Source organism: Paroedura picta, chromosome 10 (genome assembly GCF_049243985.1).
Source record: "Paroedura picta isolate Pp20150507F chromosome 10, Ppicta_v3.0, whole genome shotgun sequence".
NCBI classification, from domain to species: domain Eukaryota; kingdom Metazoa; phylum Chordata; class Lepidosauria; order Squamata; family Gekkonidae; genus Paroedura; species Paroedura picta.
Genome location: NC_135378.1, coordinates 15397103 through 15410130, shown reverse-complemented (window position 1 = coordinate 15410130; position 13028 = coordinate 15397103). Strand labels below are relative to the sequence as shown.

Below are 13028 nucleotides of genomic sequence, written 5' to 3'. Positions count from 1 at the left end.
AAAGCACTAAAGGTGAGCTGGTGGCAGAGCAGCAGGGCAGCCCCCAAGGCAGCAGTTGGGGAGGAGGACAAGGAGGAGCCGCGGCCCGGTCCCGGTCCCTGGACCGGGGATTGGGGACAACATCTTAACACCGCCCGTGGCACCACGGGCGCCACGGACTAAATAAAAGGCTAAGGGGTTCTAGGGCGGGATGTGTCCGTGATGAGGAAGGGTCCGGGTTGGACCCTTCCTCTGGACAGACAATCGGAGGGACCAATTGGCAGGTGCGCAGCGCCTGCCGATTGGTCCCTCCAAATCCCAGCCCCAGGAACTGCGAGCCGCGCACAGCGCGGCTCACAGTTGCTCCTTTGCCACTGACCTCGCGCATCGAAGGCACGACGCGCCTCCGATGTGTCAGGCCGCCCACAAGGGAGCCCCCGGCAGCCGCGCGGAGCGCGCCTGCCAGGGGCTCCCTGCCCGGCGGCCTGACGCGGCGAGATATGCCCCGGCAGTCGCGCAGAGCGCGGCTGTCGGGGGCTCGCTGCCCAGCGGCCGCCGCCTCACAGAGCCGCCGAGAAAAAAACGCGGCCCGACGGAGACAGAGACTGAGGAACTGCCTCGCGCCCTTCCCGCGCCTGGATCCCCGAGCCCCAGCACCAGCGGCGTCCCCCAAGGCCGAAGAAAACCAAGGGCCGGGGAAGGGGCTGCCCAGCAGGCGCCTCTCTGGGGCCGCGTCTCCTCGCCCATGCTGCCCAGCGGCCGCCGCCTCACAGAGCCGCCGAAAAAACACGCCACCCGGGGAAGGCCCCACCGCCTGACGGAGAACCACGAAACAGGAAGTGCCTCACGCCCTTCTCGCGCCTAGATCCCCGAGCCCCAGCAGCAGCGGCGTCCCCCAAAGAAAACCAGCAGAGAGGCGTCGGGGAAGGGGCTGCCCAGCAGCCGCCTCTCCGGCCCCGCGTCTCCTCGCCCACGGTCCTTCGCATCCACCCACGGCGCGCTGAGCAGACCTCAGCGACGGAGTCCGAGCTGCCTTCCCGCAGCCGGACCCACCAGCACCAGCAGCAGCAGCAGCTACGTCCCCCGAGCCAGCCAACAGCCGCAGAGAAGCCTCGGGGAGGGGGCTGGCCAGCAGGCGCCTCTCTGGCCCGTGTCTCCTCCATGCTGCCCGGCCTCCTCAGCCACGCCCGCGCCTTTAACGGCCAGGAACAGCGCGAAGCTGGTGAGTGTACCTCGCGTTCTCACTCGCCTTCGGAGGGAGGACTGCGGCGCCGCTTTTCGGGGGGAGGCTCTAGGAGAGGGGGTGGGTGGGACCGTGTCCCTTACCCTTCCCCCTTCCCCCCTTTCAAAGCCCGTTTTTATAAAGGGGCTTTGAAACTAGTTAGAACATAATGGGGAACCTTGTCAAAAGCCTTACTGAAATCCAGGTAAACAACATCCATGATCTAATAAGCCCATCCCTCAGTCAAAGAAGGAAACCATGTTGGTCTGATCTGTTGGAGACAAATCTGTGCTGACTTTCCCGGATCAACACATTGTTATCCATATGATTGCAAATCGCCCCCTTTAAAAACTTCTCCATTAGCTTCCCTGCAATTGAGGTCAAACTCACTGGCCTGTAGTTTCCTGGGTCATCTCTCCTTTCTGTTTGGAAGACGCAGAGGCTAAATAGGTACTGAGATTTTCTGCTTTCTCTCTGTCAGAGTGTCTCCATCTTCACCCAACAGTAGGCCTATTGCCGCATTTACCTTATGTTTGCTCCTCACATATCTGAAAGAGCTTTTCTTGTTATAGTGGGCTTCCCTGCCCAGTCTCAGCATACTCCCAGCTTTGGCCTCTCTGATGGCTGACCTGGCTTGGGCACAGATCATAAAGCTCTGAGGGAAAGGAGTTGGAGTGGTGGAAAGGCCTGGCAAGTCCATGCTGTCTTATGGCAACCCCTCCTGGGGTTTTTAAGGCAAGAGAGCTTCAGAGATGGTTTTCTATCACCTGCCTCTGCATAGTGACCCTGCTGTTCCTTGGAGGTCTCCCATCCAAATATTAGCTCAGCCAACTCTTGTTAGCTTCCAGGTCCTGATGACATCAAGGTAACCATGGCTATCTGGGTCTGGACAAGAGGGAAGATACTGAACCTTGATATAGGTGTGTGGTAAATGACTACTCAACTATAATGAACATGACCTGAGGCTCTACTGCACAATGTTCCCTAAGCAGAAGACATATTCACCATTAGATGGAATGCACACATTTCTTCTGATTTCAAACTTTCTTCCCTTTCCACACTGATTTTCTCACCCCTGTGCAATCCATATATTTCTGCCTTTCCCCACTTCTTTGTCCTAACTTTTACTAAATCCAATCCATCGCCTTCCATCCATGATGGCTGGGATGAATATCTTTCCATCAGCAGTAGTTGAAGGGAGATACACCAAAACATACCTATGAATAGGGGTAGTCAAACTGCGGCCCTTCAGATGTCCATGGACTACATTTCCCAGGAGCCCCCGCCAGCATTCACTGGCAGGGGCTCCTGGGAAATGTAGTCCATGGACATCTGGAGGGCCGCAGTTTGACTACCCCTGTAATAAAGGATATGTGCCTGCCATCCTGGTGAACCTGAATCAATTACTCAGTATTACTGAGTTGTCCATTATTTTGCCAGCAGCACTCCTATTTAATTGGACCCATCTTGGATACTGTTGATGAGATTCAATATTTATTAGCCAATAAGATCCCTGAAATAACAGAGTGTGTTGTGGAATTTCTCGCTATTGTTTATTGGGGGAAGACTCAGGCAGGCTTTGTGACCTTGATTGTATATTAGATATACCTTATACACCATGTAATAGGAGGAAACTTTTTAAATCTTTTATTCCATTATATTTTTGGAATTACAGGCATTTGGCAATAACTGGTATTTGTCCTTTAATTTTACAGTGACAAACTTTATTATGTCAGTAAAGGTTCTTTGCTGTATTCATGTGTATATATTTATTTAATACAGCATTTAGGCCCCATTTTCCCTGTTGACTCAAGGTAGCTTACAAAAAACAGTGAAAACATTTTGAAAAAATCAGATCTAAGAGAATAAAAGGCCCTGTCTGGCCCCCAGATGTGTGAAGTCCTGGCCAGACTGTCGAAGTGACCTTGAACATTGCAAATAAGCTCATTGCAAGTGTCCATCCAGTTGAGGGGTCAGGAATACTGGGGAAGTTTTGTTATTTTTATCTCAATGGGAAACACTTGTCTATGGATCCATCACGTTTCCAACCATTGCCCTACTGAGCAAAACTGCACAAGCCTGCAGAATTGATCTAGAGTAGGGGTAGTCAAACTGCGGCCCTCCAGATGTCCATGGACTACAATTCCCACGAGCCCCTGCCAGCAGGGAATTGTAGTCCATGGACATCTGGAGGGCCGCAGTTTGATTACCCCTGATCTAGAGCTTTGGACCATGGAAGTCAGAGTGGTCCCAAGAACAGTCCCAAGAACAGTGCTATGTTTGCGTGCTTCTCAAATTAGTTTGCCTAGAAGAAAATAGGCAAAGGCAGCATTGGAATTAGTGTTTGCCAAGGTAAATCTGCTGTGCTGTGTATAAAAAATTTCCCTAAGGTAGCTAAATCATTTCCAGGTTTAAACTTGCAAATGTCAACATTTTTGTTTGACACTGCCATGGCTTCATCTGCATATGGTAATGGAAATTACATTATGTACATGCAAATGCAGCTAGATCCTTTCCTTTATAAGACCTGTCACTTAAACGTAAAATGTTTGTGGGTTTCTGACTTGTATTGATGGCTTGAACGATAATACAACTATAACATTTATCTGCAATTAAAGCTAATTATATCTGACTCAATTTAATCTTATGAAAGCACTTTGCATAAGTAAGCAGTGCTTTTTATGTTGTCTCTTGTGTTTTCTGTTGTTATTTTTCCCTGTCCCTTGTCATTCCTGGAATGTTAACTATTTAAGGTGTCGCCTGCTTGCATTCAGTTCATAATCTCATAGAAATTCAGAAGAATGCCACCTGGTTATGTTAAGGGATATGATAGAGGAGGCAAGGCTAAGGGTTTATAATAGACTTTCCCTATTGCTATGGCCTTGTTCTTACAGGACATAAGACAGAGGTAATGTGAGAGCCAGGCGCCTTGTAACCATAGAATTATATCGGAGTGATTGGCAATTGTTGTATTTTGATAAACGAGTGTGGGTGAAATTGAGCCCTGGAGTTCATTTAGACTGCACATGCTTATTAAGGGACAGTCTCTTGACTGAAGGAATTTGCTTTTACTGAAGAGCAAGTCCTACTTGACTAGTGATTGCCTTCGTATAGAGCTGTCCCATTTGGAATACTGTGGGCAATTCTGGCTTCTGTATCTCAAAAAGAATATTGCAGAGGTGGAAAAAACACAGAAGAGGGCAACCAAGGGGATGGAGTACCTTTCCTGCGAGGATAGGTTGACAAATCTTGGACTTTTCAGTTTAGATGTTTATCATGCTCTCCCCCTCTTCAGGTGGACTTGTTTTCAGTTTAGAAAACAGGTTGACCCAGGAAGAGTATGATACAGTTATGAATCAGGTGGAGAAATTAGCCAGAGCAGTTCTCTCTCTTCCAAAATACTGGAACTGGGTAAAATGAAATACTATTTTGCTCAAAAAGTAATCAATTTGAGGACTTTACCTCCAACAGGGGTAGTGAAATCCATGAGATCTAGACAGATTCATGAAGAAGTCCATGAAGAGTTAACAACCATGTTGAGTAGAAGAAGAGTTGATTTTTATACCCCGCTTTTCAATACCCAAAGGAGTCTCAAAGTGGCTTACAATTGCCTTTCCTTCCTCTCCCCACAACAGACATCCTGTGAGGTAGGTGAGGTTAAGAGAGCTCTAACAGAACTGTCCTATGAAAACAGCACTAAGAGAACTACAGCTAGCCTAAGGTCACCCAGATGGCTGCATGTGAAGAAGGAGTGAGGAATCAAATGACAGTTCTCCAGATTAGGTGCTGCTGCTCTTAATCAGTGCAGGTTGCTGGCTCTGTATAGGGAACCTCCCTATACTGAGCCTGTGAACCTCTGAATATCAGCGCTAGGAGGTGTGTTTGGGCTCTGTGTCCTGTTTGCTGCCCCTCCAAGGCAACCTTTTGGCTATTGTGTCAAACCAAAAGCTGGTCTACAGTGGCCACCAGTCTGATCTGAGGAGTCTACACTAATGTTTTTATTATATATGATGATGATAACAATTAGGAACCAAGCCTGTTGCATTCAAGGATACAGTGGGCATTAGATTGGGCATGGGGGGGGGGGTGGAAGAACTCTGGATGACCTCCCCCTCACCCAGGACCTGGAAAGGCTGGAGGCCCCCGGGAAGGGAACTCACTGGCAGGGGCAGCTCTCATGCAGCAGGAATCTGCAGCCTCTGAGCCTCGGAGAGAAGTGGAAGGAGGAGGAGGTGGTCGGGTGGGGGACAGAATGTGATTGGCTGTCCACTGGACAGACAGGCAAGCCGGTTGGAGGAGGAGGCACTCGGGTGGGACAGCTGCCCTGAGTGTTAAATGCTGAGTGGCACTTAAGCCATGAGACCTGCTCCTCCTGTTTCATAGAATCATAGAGTTGGAAGGGACCTCCAAGATCACCTAATCCAACCCCTTGCAGAATGCAGGAAATGGCCACAAAAACTTAGCACCTACATAGTCCTTTCTGTCCACCCACTTACAATCTTCTTACAACCCACTTTCCATTCCTCCTGCTCTGAGCACGTGTGAACAAGTCATTCAAGCTATTCTACCTTTTCATTTCTTTAGGGTATTGCTCTCCCCCCCCTCCTTTCCTCTTCAGTTGTGGCTTAGTTCAGATGTAACATTGAATCAGGGTTTGATCAATGATGTTCCCTTTCGTTGGTGTGCAATCCCATGATCAGCACTAGCCTACAAACAGCAGGTTGACAAACCCCTTTCAAGTTTCTGAAGTGTGGCTTGAAAGCAAGATGTCATGTTCCAGGCAAAGCCTGCCGCTGTTGATCTACCCAGGTTTTCTGGGACATCCAAGTACAACAAGAAGCACAGAAGTACACAGGAGCAAGGTCTACAAACAGGTCCAGAGTCAGGTATCTGAAGGCTCAGTCCAGGCCTCAGGGTAGGAGGGTCAAGGGGTCCAGTTCCAAGGGTTGAGAATGACCAGAGCCAAGGTAGAAAGCAGCAGGGTCAAGGTAGAGCTCTGTTTGCTAAACAGGTCCATGCACAGAGGTTTCTTCCACACTAAGCCCTGCTCAGAGAATTCCTTTTATGTTCACCTTTTGCTGACTCATCCCCAAAGGGCCAGGTGTCATTTCTTAAAATCGCATTCACCTTCCTACAGCTGCAGGTCTCTTACTGGTTCCCTATCAGCCTGTCAGTCGTGGTCCTATGAGGACTCTGCCCCAGGAACTAATGTTGTTGCTGAGAAACCGAGTGCTCCTTCCTCTTTCCTGAGCTGCCCAGTGCTCATTTCTTCTATGTTGAACTGGCTTAGGAGAGGAAGATCGATCATGCCAGCCATGACTGGCAAGTGTTCTTACTTTCTGATGCTTCTCCTGTTGGATCCCCTGACAGAGCTGCTTGCTGAGGTGGGGTTCCGTCAGTGTGGGGCCAGCCCCATTCTTCAGATTTCTCCGAGGATGAGGAGTTGGCAGCCGCTGGCAGGCCCATGGCAAAAGGCGTTAACCACAATTTAAATATTTAGACGTTGTGACAAGAGATCGTTCATGAAAACTAGGAAGTGTTAGGGGGAAGGGGAAGGGGAAGGGAGTGATGATGGAGAGAAGGGAACACGCAAGTTTGTGATGGTGCTTCCCATCCTCAAATCATGGTTCTGCATTACCCCTGAATTGAGATTTGTCATGTTGAATGTTTTGAAGGTATCACCAGGTTTTTCTCTGAGACAGAAAGACTTCCTTCAACAGAGGGACTTTTCTTTGTCAGATGAAGCCTTCATCCATTAGAAGACTTTCTACATGTATGTGAAGAATTGGGCATGCACATGGAAGCTGCCACTGGATTCAACCTTTGTTATTCTCCCCTGCAGGAGATCTTTTCTTTCACTGTTGAGTGTCATAGAATGCATCTGCATGTCATTAGTCCAGTAGAGCTCTTCTGAGGTTTATGCTTTTAAAATACCTAACTATGAAATACTCACATGGCATTCTTGTTCAAGGTGCTGATGAATCTCCGCAATCCGAATTATGAAACCAGCGAACAGCACAGTTTCAGAAACCACTTGGGGTTAATTCAGGTTCCACTGAAAGTAAAGAACATTCCTGAACTGGTAAGCGTCTCTATTTGTTATGTTGGTTTCTTCTCTAAAATAGGCAGGAAAGAAAGGTTTGTTATTAAGATACTGAAACAGCTGCATTTAGTGTTTTGCAAAATATTGAACATTGCTGATATTAGCCTCTTTTAAAGGCTATTCTTCAGTCTTTTGGTTAACATCCGTAAAGAAAACATTTGGCTTGTCAATACAGCTTAATTATTTCTAGTTGTTAGACAAGCTTTTCTCAACTTTCTTTATTGTTGAGAACCCCCTGATACATTCTTCAGAGTTCGAGAAACCCCAGAAATGATGTGACCGTGCAGCATATGGTGGAACCATAGTTATGGCCCACCCAGGGCACCTCCCCTTCCATCCCCTCCAAGCCCATCATTGGCCATTTGGGGAGGGGGAGAACTAGTTGACATGGCCATAGGTGGTCATATCAACTAATAAATGTTTTAAAAAATTTTAATATCTGTAACAGCTTTCGCTGTTAAAATATTTGAGCGGGGCCCTGGTGGGCAGAGACTGTCCGGACTCCATTTCTGGTCAGCGGGCCAGTCAGGACATACGCAGCGTCTCCTGATTGGCCTGGCCCCGCTGGCACCCGCCCCCAGCAACTGAGTTGAGAAATCCTGTGCTAGACTACGTACAAAATTATGTTACTTCATTCTAGCTGAGGTGGAGAGATTTATAATCCTGTGGCATAGGAGCAGGGGTGGGGTGGGGGTCTCTTACTGCCCCTTGTTGAGTCTCCAGTTAAAGAGTCTCCAGATGGTAGAATTGGGAGACCTCTGGCAGACATGCTGGAGGTTAATCAAATCACTAGACTAGGAGGACTATTGGTCCATCATCAGTATAAAATAAATTCCTATTTGAATATAATCCGGAGCAGTTTGAAGCTTGTTTGGGATGTAGTTAGGATGGAGGCCTCTCCACACTTTATAAGAAAACCTTTGCTTTTTTATTCTATGCCTGTGTTTTCTCTTTCTTTCTTAAGAAGGAATATTTCAGTGAACTAGAATTAAATACAGGCCAGCTGGATATTGACGACTCTGCACAAGTACCTCCAGGTATGCATGGCTTTTTAAATTTTAACAGTGTAGAGCTTGTTCAAGATAGTATGGTTAAGATTATTTTCTCAGAAATTCATGGGAGGTTTTTTGTCCTTCCGTCAAGTCACACGTGACTTATGGCTACCTTGGCGGGTTTTCAAGGGAGGAGATGTCCGGAGGTGGTTTACCGTGGCCTGCTTGTCTGTGTGGCAACCCTGGTATTCCTTAGTGGCCTCCCATCCAAACAGTAGCCACCGATGACCATGCTTAGCGTCTGAGATCTGACGAGATCGGGCTAGCCTGGGCTATCGAAGTCAGGGCTCATGCAAGATACAGTTGTCAAAACGAGGTCTTGCATCTCTATTTGTAGCAAAAGACTGTATCCTTTTGGTCAAAAACTGGCCTGTCATTTAAACGTTTCCCAATATTATTAGTGAGAAGCCTGATGGAACAATATTTATTAAATATTTGGGGGGGGGTTGTTTTATTTATTTACCACCCATCTCAATGGCTCAGGCTGGTTGACATGAAACAGGGCAATGCAAATAACTAAGTTTACAGTAAAAACAGTAACAATAACAATATAGTGATAACAATAAGTAGGGCACTAGTAGTTTGGCTTGGCAAAGGTGATAGAATGCCAGCTGTGCTACCGACGTGATCTGAGCCTCCATTGAGAGGGAGGCATGAAGAATCACCCCCAGGTTCCTGGGGGAGTGGGCCGCTGACAGCCATACTCTATTCATGTTGGGTAGGTGTGCTTCCTTGCTTGGACCTTTCCTGCAGTGCCACAGGACCTCCGTTGAGCTTCAGAGGACTCTGCTTGAGTCGCCTCGTCTCCGCTTCCAGGCAGCTGGCTAATGTTTCTGGGGGAGACTCAAGGCACCCATCCATCAGGAGGAAGAGCTATTTTAAATATGCATTTAAAACATTTCTATGCAGTCTTTCTATCCAGCTCAGGGTCCCCAAGGTGGCAAGTGTTAAACTTTTCAGGTGTTTCAAACATTACAACATTACTTAGAAGGCAGAGATATACAAAATATTGAAAAAAAATAAAGTATAGGTAAAGGTAAAGGTATCCCCTGTGCAAGCACCGGGTCATGTGTGACCCTTGGGGTGATGCCCTCTAGCGTTTTCATGGCAGACTCAATACGGGGTGGTTTGCCAGTGCCTTCCCCAGTCATTACCGTTTACCCCCCAGCAAGCTGGGTACTCATTTTACTGACCTCGGAAGGATGGAAGGCTGAATTGACCTCAGTATACAGATACCCAAACAGGGAGGTCGGATGATAAGAGTGAGTGATGGAGTGCCAAGCAACCCCCAAGAGGCTTTACCCGCTGGGGGAAGACAATGATGGAGGGCAACATGAATCTCCCAGGAGAAAGTTTTCCAGAGTTTCCATGCTGTGATCAAGAAGGCCCCATATAGCCTCCGATGGCAGGGGCACTGGGAGATATGAACTTGTATCTTCATATGACTCCGTAAGAACCTGGTATTCAGAAAGAGATGAGTCCATGTTTGGCTCTCATGGCCCTTTCTCACATGCATAAAGTAATGTTGATCACCAGCTTGGGACCAGGAAGGAATTTTCCTCTAGGCCAGATTGGCCAGGGGTTCTGGAGGTTATTCGCCGGCCTCTGGACCTACGGCAGGGCTCACTGGGGGAGTGGAGGGGGAAGGTAGTTGCGGATTTCCAGCTCCATGCTCCTTGTCTGGCTGTGCCCCTTCAGAGACCAGGTTGGAGGGAGAGGGTTAGCAGATGAGTTAACGCTCTTAGTTGCTGAAGAAAGTTCCCATGACTAAGAACCTAGATGTCAAGAAAGAAGCAGCATAGCATAGCCTTCTTTCAGACAAGCTGGCTCTTGCTGGCAAAGGCAATTCCCTGTGGCTAAAAAACTAGGTTTGGGGAACAGAAGGTATAGCCGACCAGCTAGCTTTCCATGCATACTTAAAAACTGGAGAGGTTTGGCCTAGATGTACATTAACTACCTTAGTCAGAATCGGGCATTATGCTTCACACCACATTTGTGTAAGTGAGTGTGTGTGAGTGAGAGAGAGAGAGAGGACATCAACATTTTAAATAGCATTTGATATATCACACAAGATAGTTGTGGATTCTGTTATATATCTTCTGTGTTGAATCCTGTACAGCCTGTGTCTCTCCCCCCCCCCACCCCTTCCGCATTTTATTCTTTAAGAATGAAATATCTATTAATAAACACTCCAATCAAATACCTCAGATTTAAAAGTTCCTGCAGAGTAGCTGGTTTGAATCTAGAATGGTAAGAAGGAATAAAATACTGTTACACGTTAGCAATGAATGATTGCATTGCACCATTGAAATCTCATTCTCCAGCATTTATTAGTTCACCAGCTCAGGGCCATGAACAACAATAAACCCTAACAATATGTTGAAAATTAATAGACATTATAGCACCATTTAAAATCACATTTAAAATACATTCTGTAACCAGCAACTGCATTAGCCCACATATTTCCAGCATAATCTCACTCTTGTGATCTCTGCCTCCACTTAAAGGAGCTGTCCAAGATCACACCCAGATTCTTGGCTTTGTGTACCGCTATAAACTGAACACTATCCAGGTAGGGTAGGCACAGTTCCTCACCTGGGCCCCTGCTACCCAGCCATCTCTGTCTTTGAAGGGCTGAGCTTCAGGCAACTCTGCTTGATCCATCCTGTCTAGCAAAAGACTCTGGGGGTGAGTCCAGGCAGCTGCTCACCTGAAGGTACAGCTGGATGTCATCAGTGTGTTGATGACATCCCAGTCTATACTCCTGGATGTACTGAGCGAGAGAGCACGTAAAGATATTAAATAAAGTTGAGTGGAGAACCGCACCCTGTGGCACTCCACAAGGGAATTGACAGTGCTGCAGTAGGTTCTCCCTAATTTCAGTCCTCTATCCACGACCCTGAAGGAAGGAGATCAGCAACTGCAGGCTGTCCCCTGTATCCCTGCGTCAGCAGGGCAGTGAACCAAGAGCTCTGTGATCAAACGTTTCTGTGAGATCTATTGTCATGAGCAGCACTGACTGCCTCGATCCAGCTGTCACCAGAGGTCATCCATCAGAACAACCAGTGCATCTCTACCCCATGGTCAGGGCGGAAGCCAGACTGGAACAGATCCAGAACTGAAGCTTCTTCTAGTTTTCGCCATCTGTTGGGGTTTGTAATATTGCTGGTTGGGGTTTTAATTGGTATTTTATTGGGTTCTTATTGTTGGCTTATTTGTTGTGACCTTCTATGAGCCAGTTTCTGAGAGCAGTGGGCTATAAATCCAATTCATTAATTAATTAATCTGGTCCACAGCAGCTTTTTCAACCACCTTTCCCAGAAACACCATATGTGAGCTGGGGGGGGGGTCATTATGTTGGCTAGGTCTGGTGGATCCAGAGAGGGTTTTTTCATTAAGGGACAAACCACTGCCTCCTTCAGCCCCTTTGAGAACTCCCCTGTAAAAAAGGGAGAGATATAATGGGCATGTGGTTGGCCTCACTGACACTAGCAACCTATCCACTTGAGTGAGCATGATCTGCCTGAAGCCATCAAATATGCCCTCCAAAGGCAGCCAAGGGGCCTCTCGTTCCCTTACTGTATCAGTAAGGGGAGTTGGGGAGAGGTCACAGCGGAGCATTGAGCTTTTATCCGCAATAAGCTCACAGCTAATATCCAATTGGCTATCATTTTGGCGCCCTTTATCGAAGGTGGTCAGGGACCGAAATACCCGAAACAATTGTGCCGGGCATGATCAAGAGGACACGATAGAAGCTGTGTAGCTTTTATGCTTCAAAGTTCTCACCATCACCTCCTGGGCTTTCATAGGAGATGTTCTCAAAGCTTCGTCATGAGTCTTCAAACTCACTCCAGTCGTCTCAGCTCTGCCCTGTCTCAGCTCTGCCCTGTACTTAGGTCTGTGTTACTCAACTGATCTGCTGCTGAGCAATAAACCAGTTACAGTATTATTTTCTGATGAAATATTGCCTAACTAAAACTAATTAATACTTTTTCCTTCATATCTTTCTGCCTAAATTGAAGCTGGGGCTCTTGACAGCCAGTATATTTGCAGCTTGGAAGTTCGTGCCCATCTAGTGATGGAAATAAGGACACAGACATAAAAATTATTGTTGCGGAAACTTAATATTGTAGCTGTTGTCCCGTTAACTTCATCTTGGTCTTTTTACAATGAATGCAGAGCATCATAAAACCACGGAAGGGCAGCAGTACTTGGAAGTCTGCTAGAGCGATCCAGTTTACATGGAAGGTTCACGGGGGTCTTAAATATTAAGGCAAATTATGCATCCTGTATAATTGGATAGAAAAAAGGAAAACTTTTAAAATAGGGATAGCTTTGAGGAAATGGAAGGCATTACGGGGGGGGGGGAGAACTGTTTTTTTATACCTTGTTTTTCACTGCCTGGAGGAGTCTCAAAGCGGCTTAAAATCGCTTTCCCTTTCCTCTCCCCACCACAGACACCTGGCAAGGCAGAGGAGGCTGAGAGAGCCCTGATACCACTGCTTGGCCAGAGCAGCTCTATCATGGCTGTGACAAGCCCAAGGTCACCCAGCTGGCTGCATGGGAGGGAGAAGTGCAGAATCAAACCTGGCTCGCCAGATTAGAAGCTGCTGCTCTTAGCCACGATGCCACACTGGCTCACTTAAGAGAGAAGTGATCAAGTTTGCTTTTT

General features: G+C 47.4%; 1 protein-coding gene across 2 annotated transcripts in view; it reads left to right on the top strand.

Moving 5' to 3' along the window:
• Window positions 1-13028, top strand: part of TBC1D19 (TBC1 domain family member 19) — a 116417-nt gene that overhangs the window by 38292 nt on the left and 65097 nt on the right. The window contains exons 8-9 of one of the 2 annotated variants that reach the window (XM_077301474.1): window positions 7173-7283; window positions 8272-8341. In XM_077301474.1, coding sequence (XP_077157589.1) covers window positions 7173-7283; window positions 8272-8341 — 181 coding nt within the window. Of the gene's footprint in view, window positions 1-7172; window positions 7284-8268; window positions 8342-13028 lie in introns of both variants that reach the window. The other variant, XM_077301473.1, reaches the window with a different exon arrangement.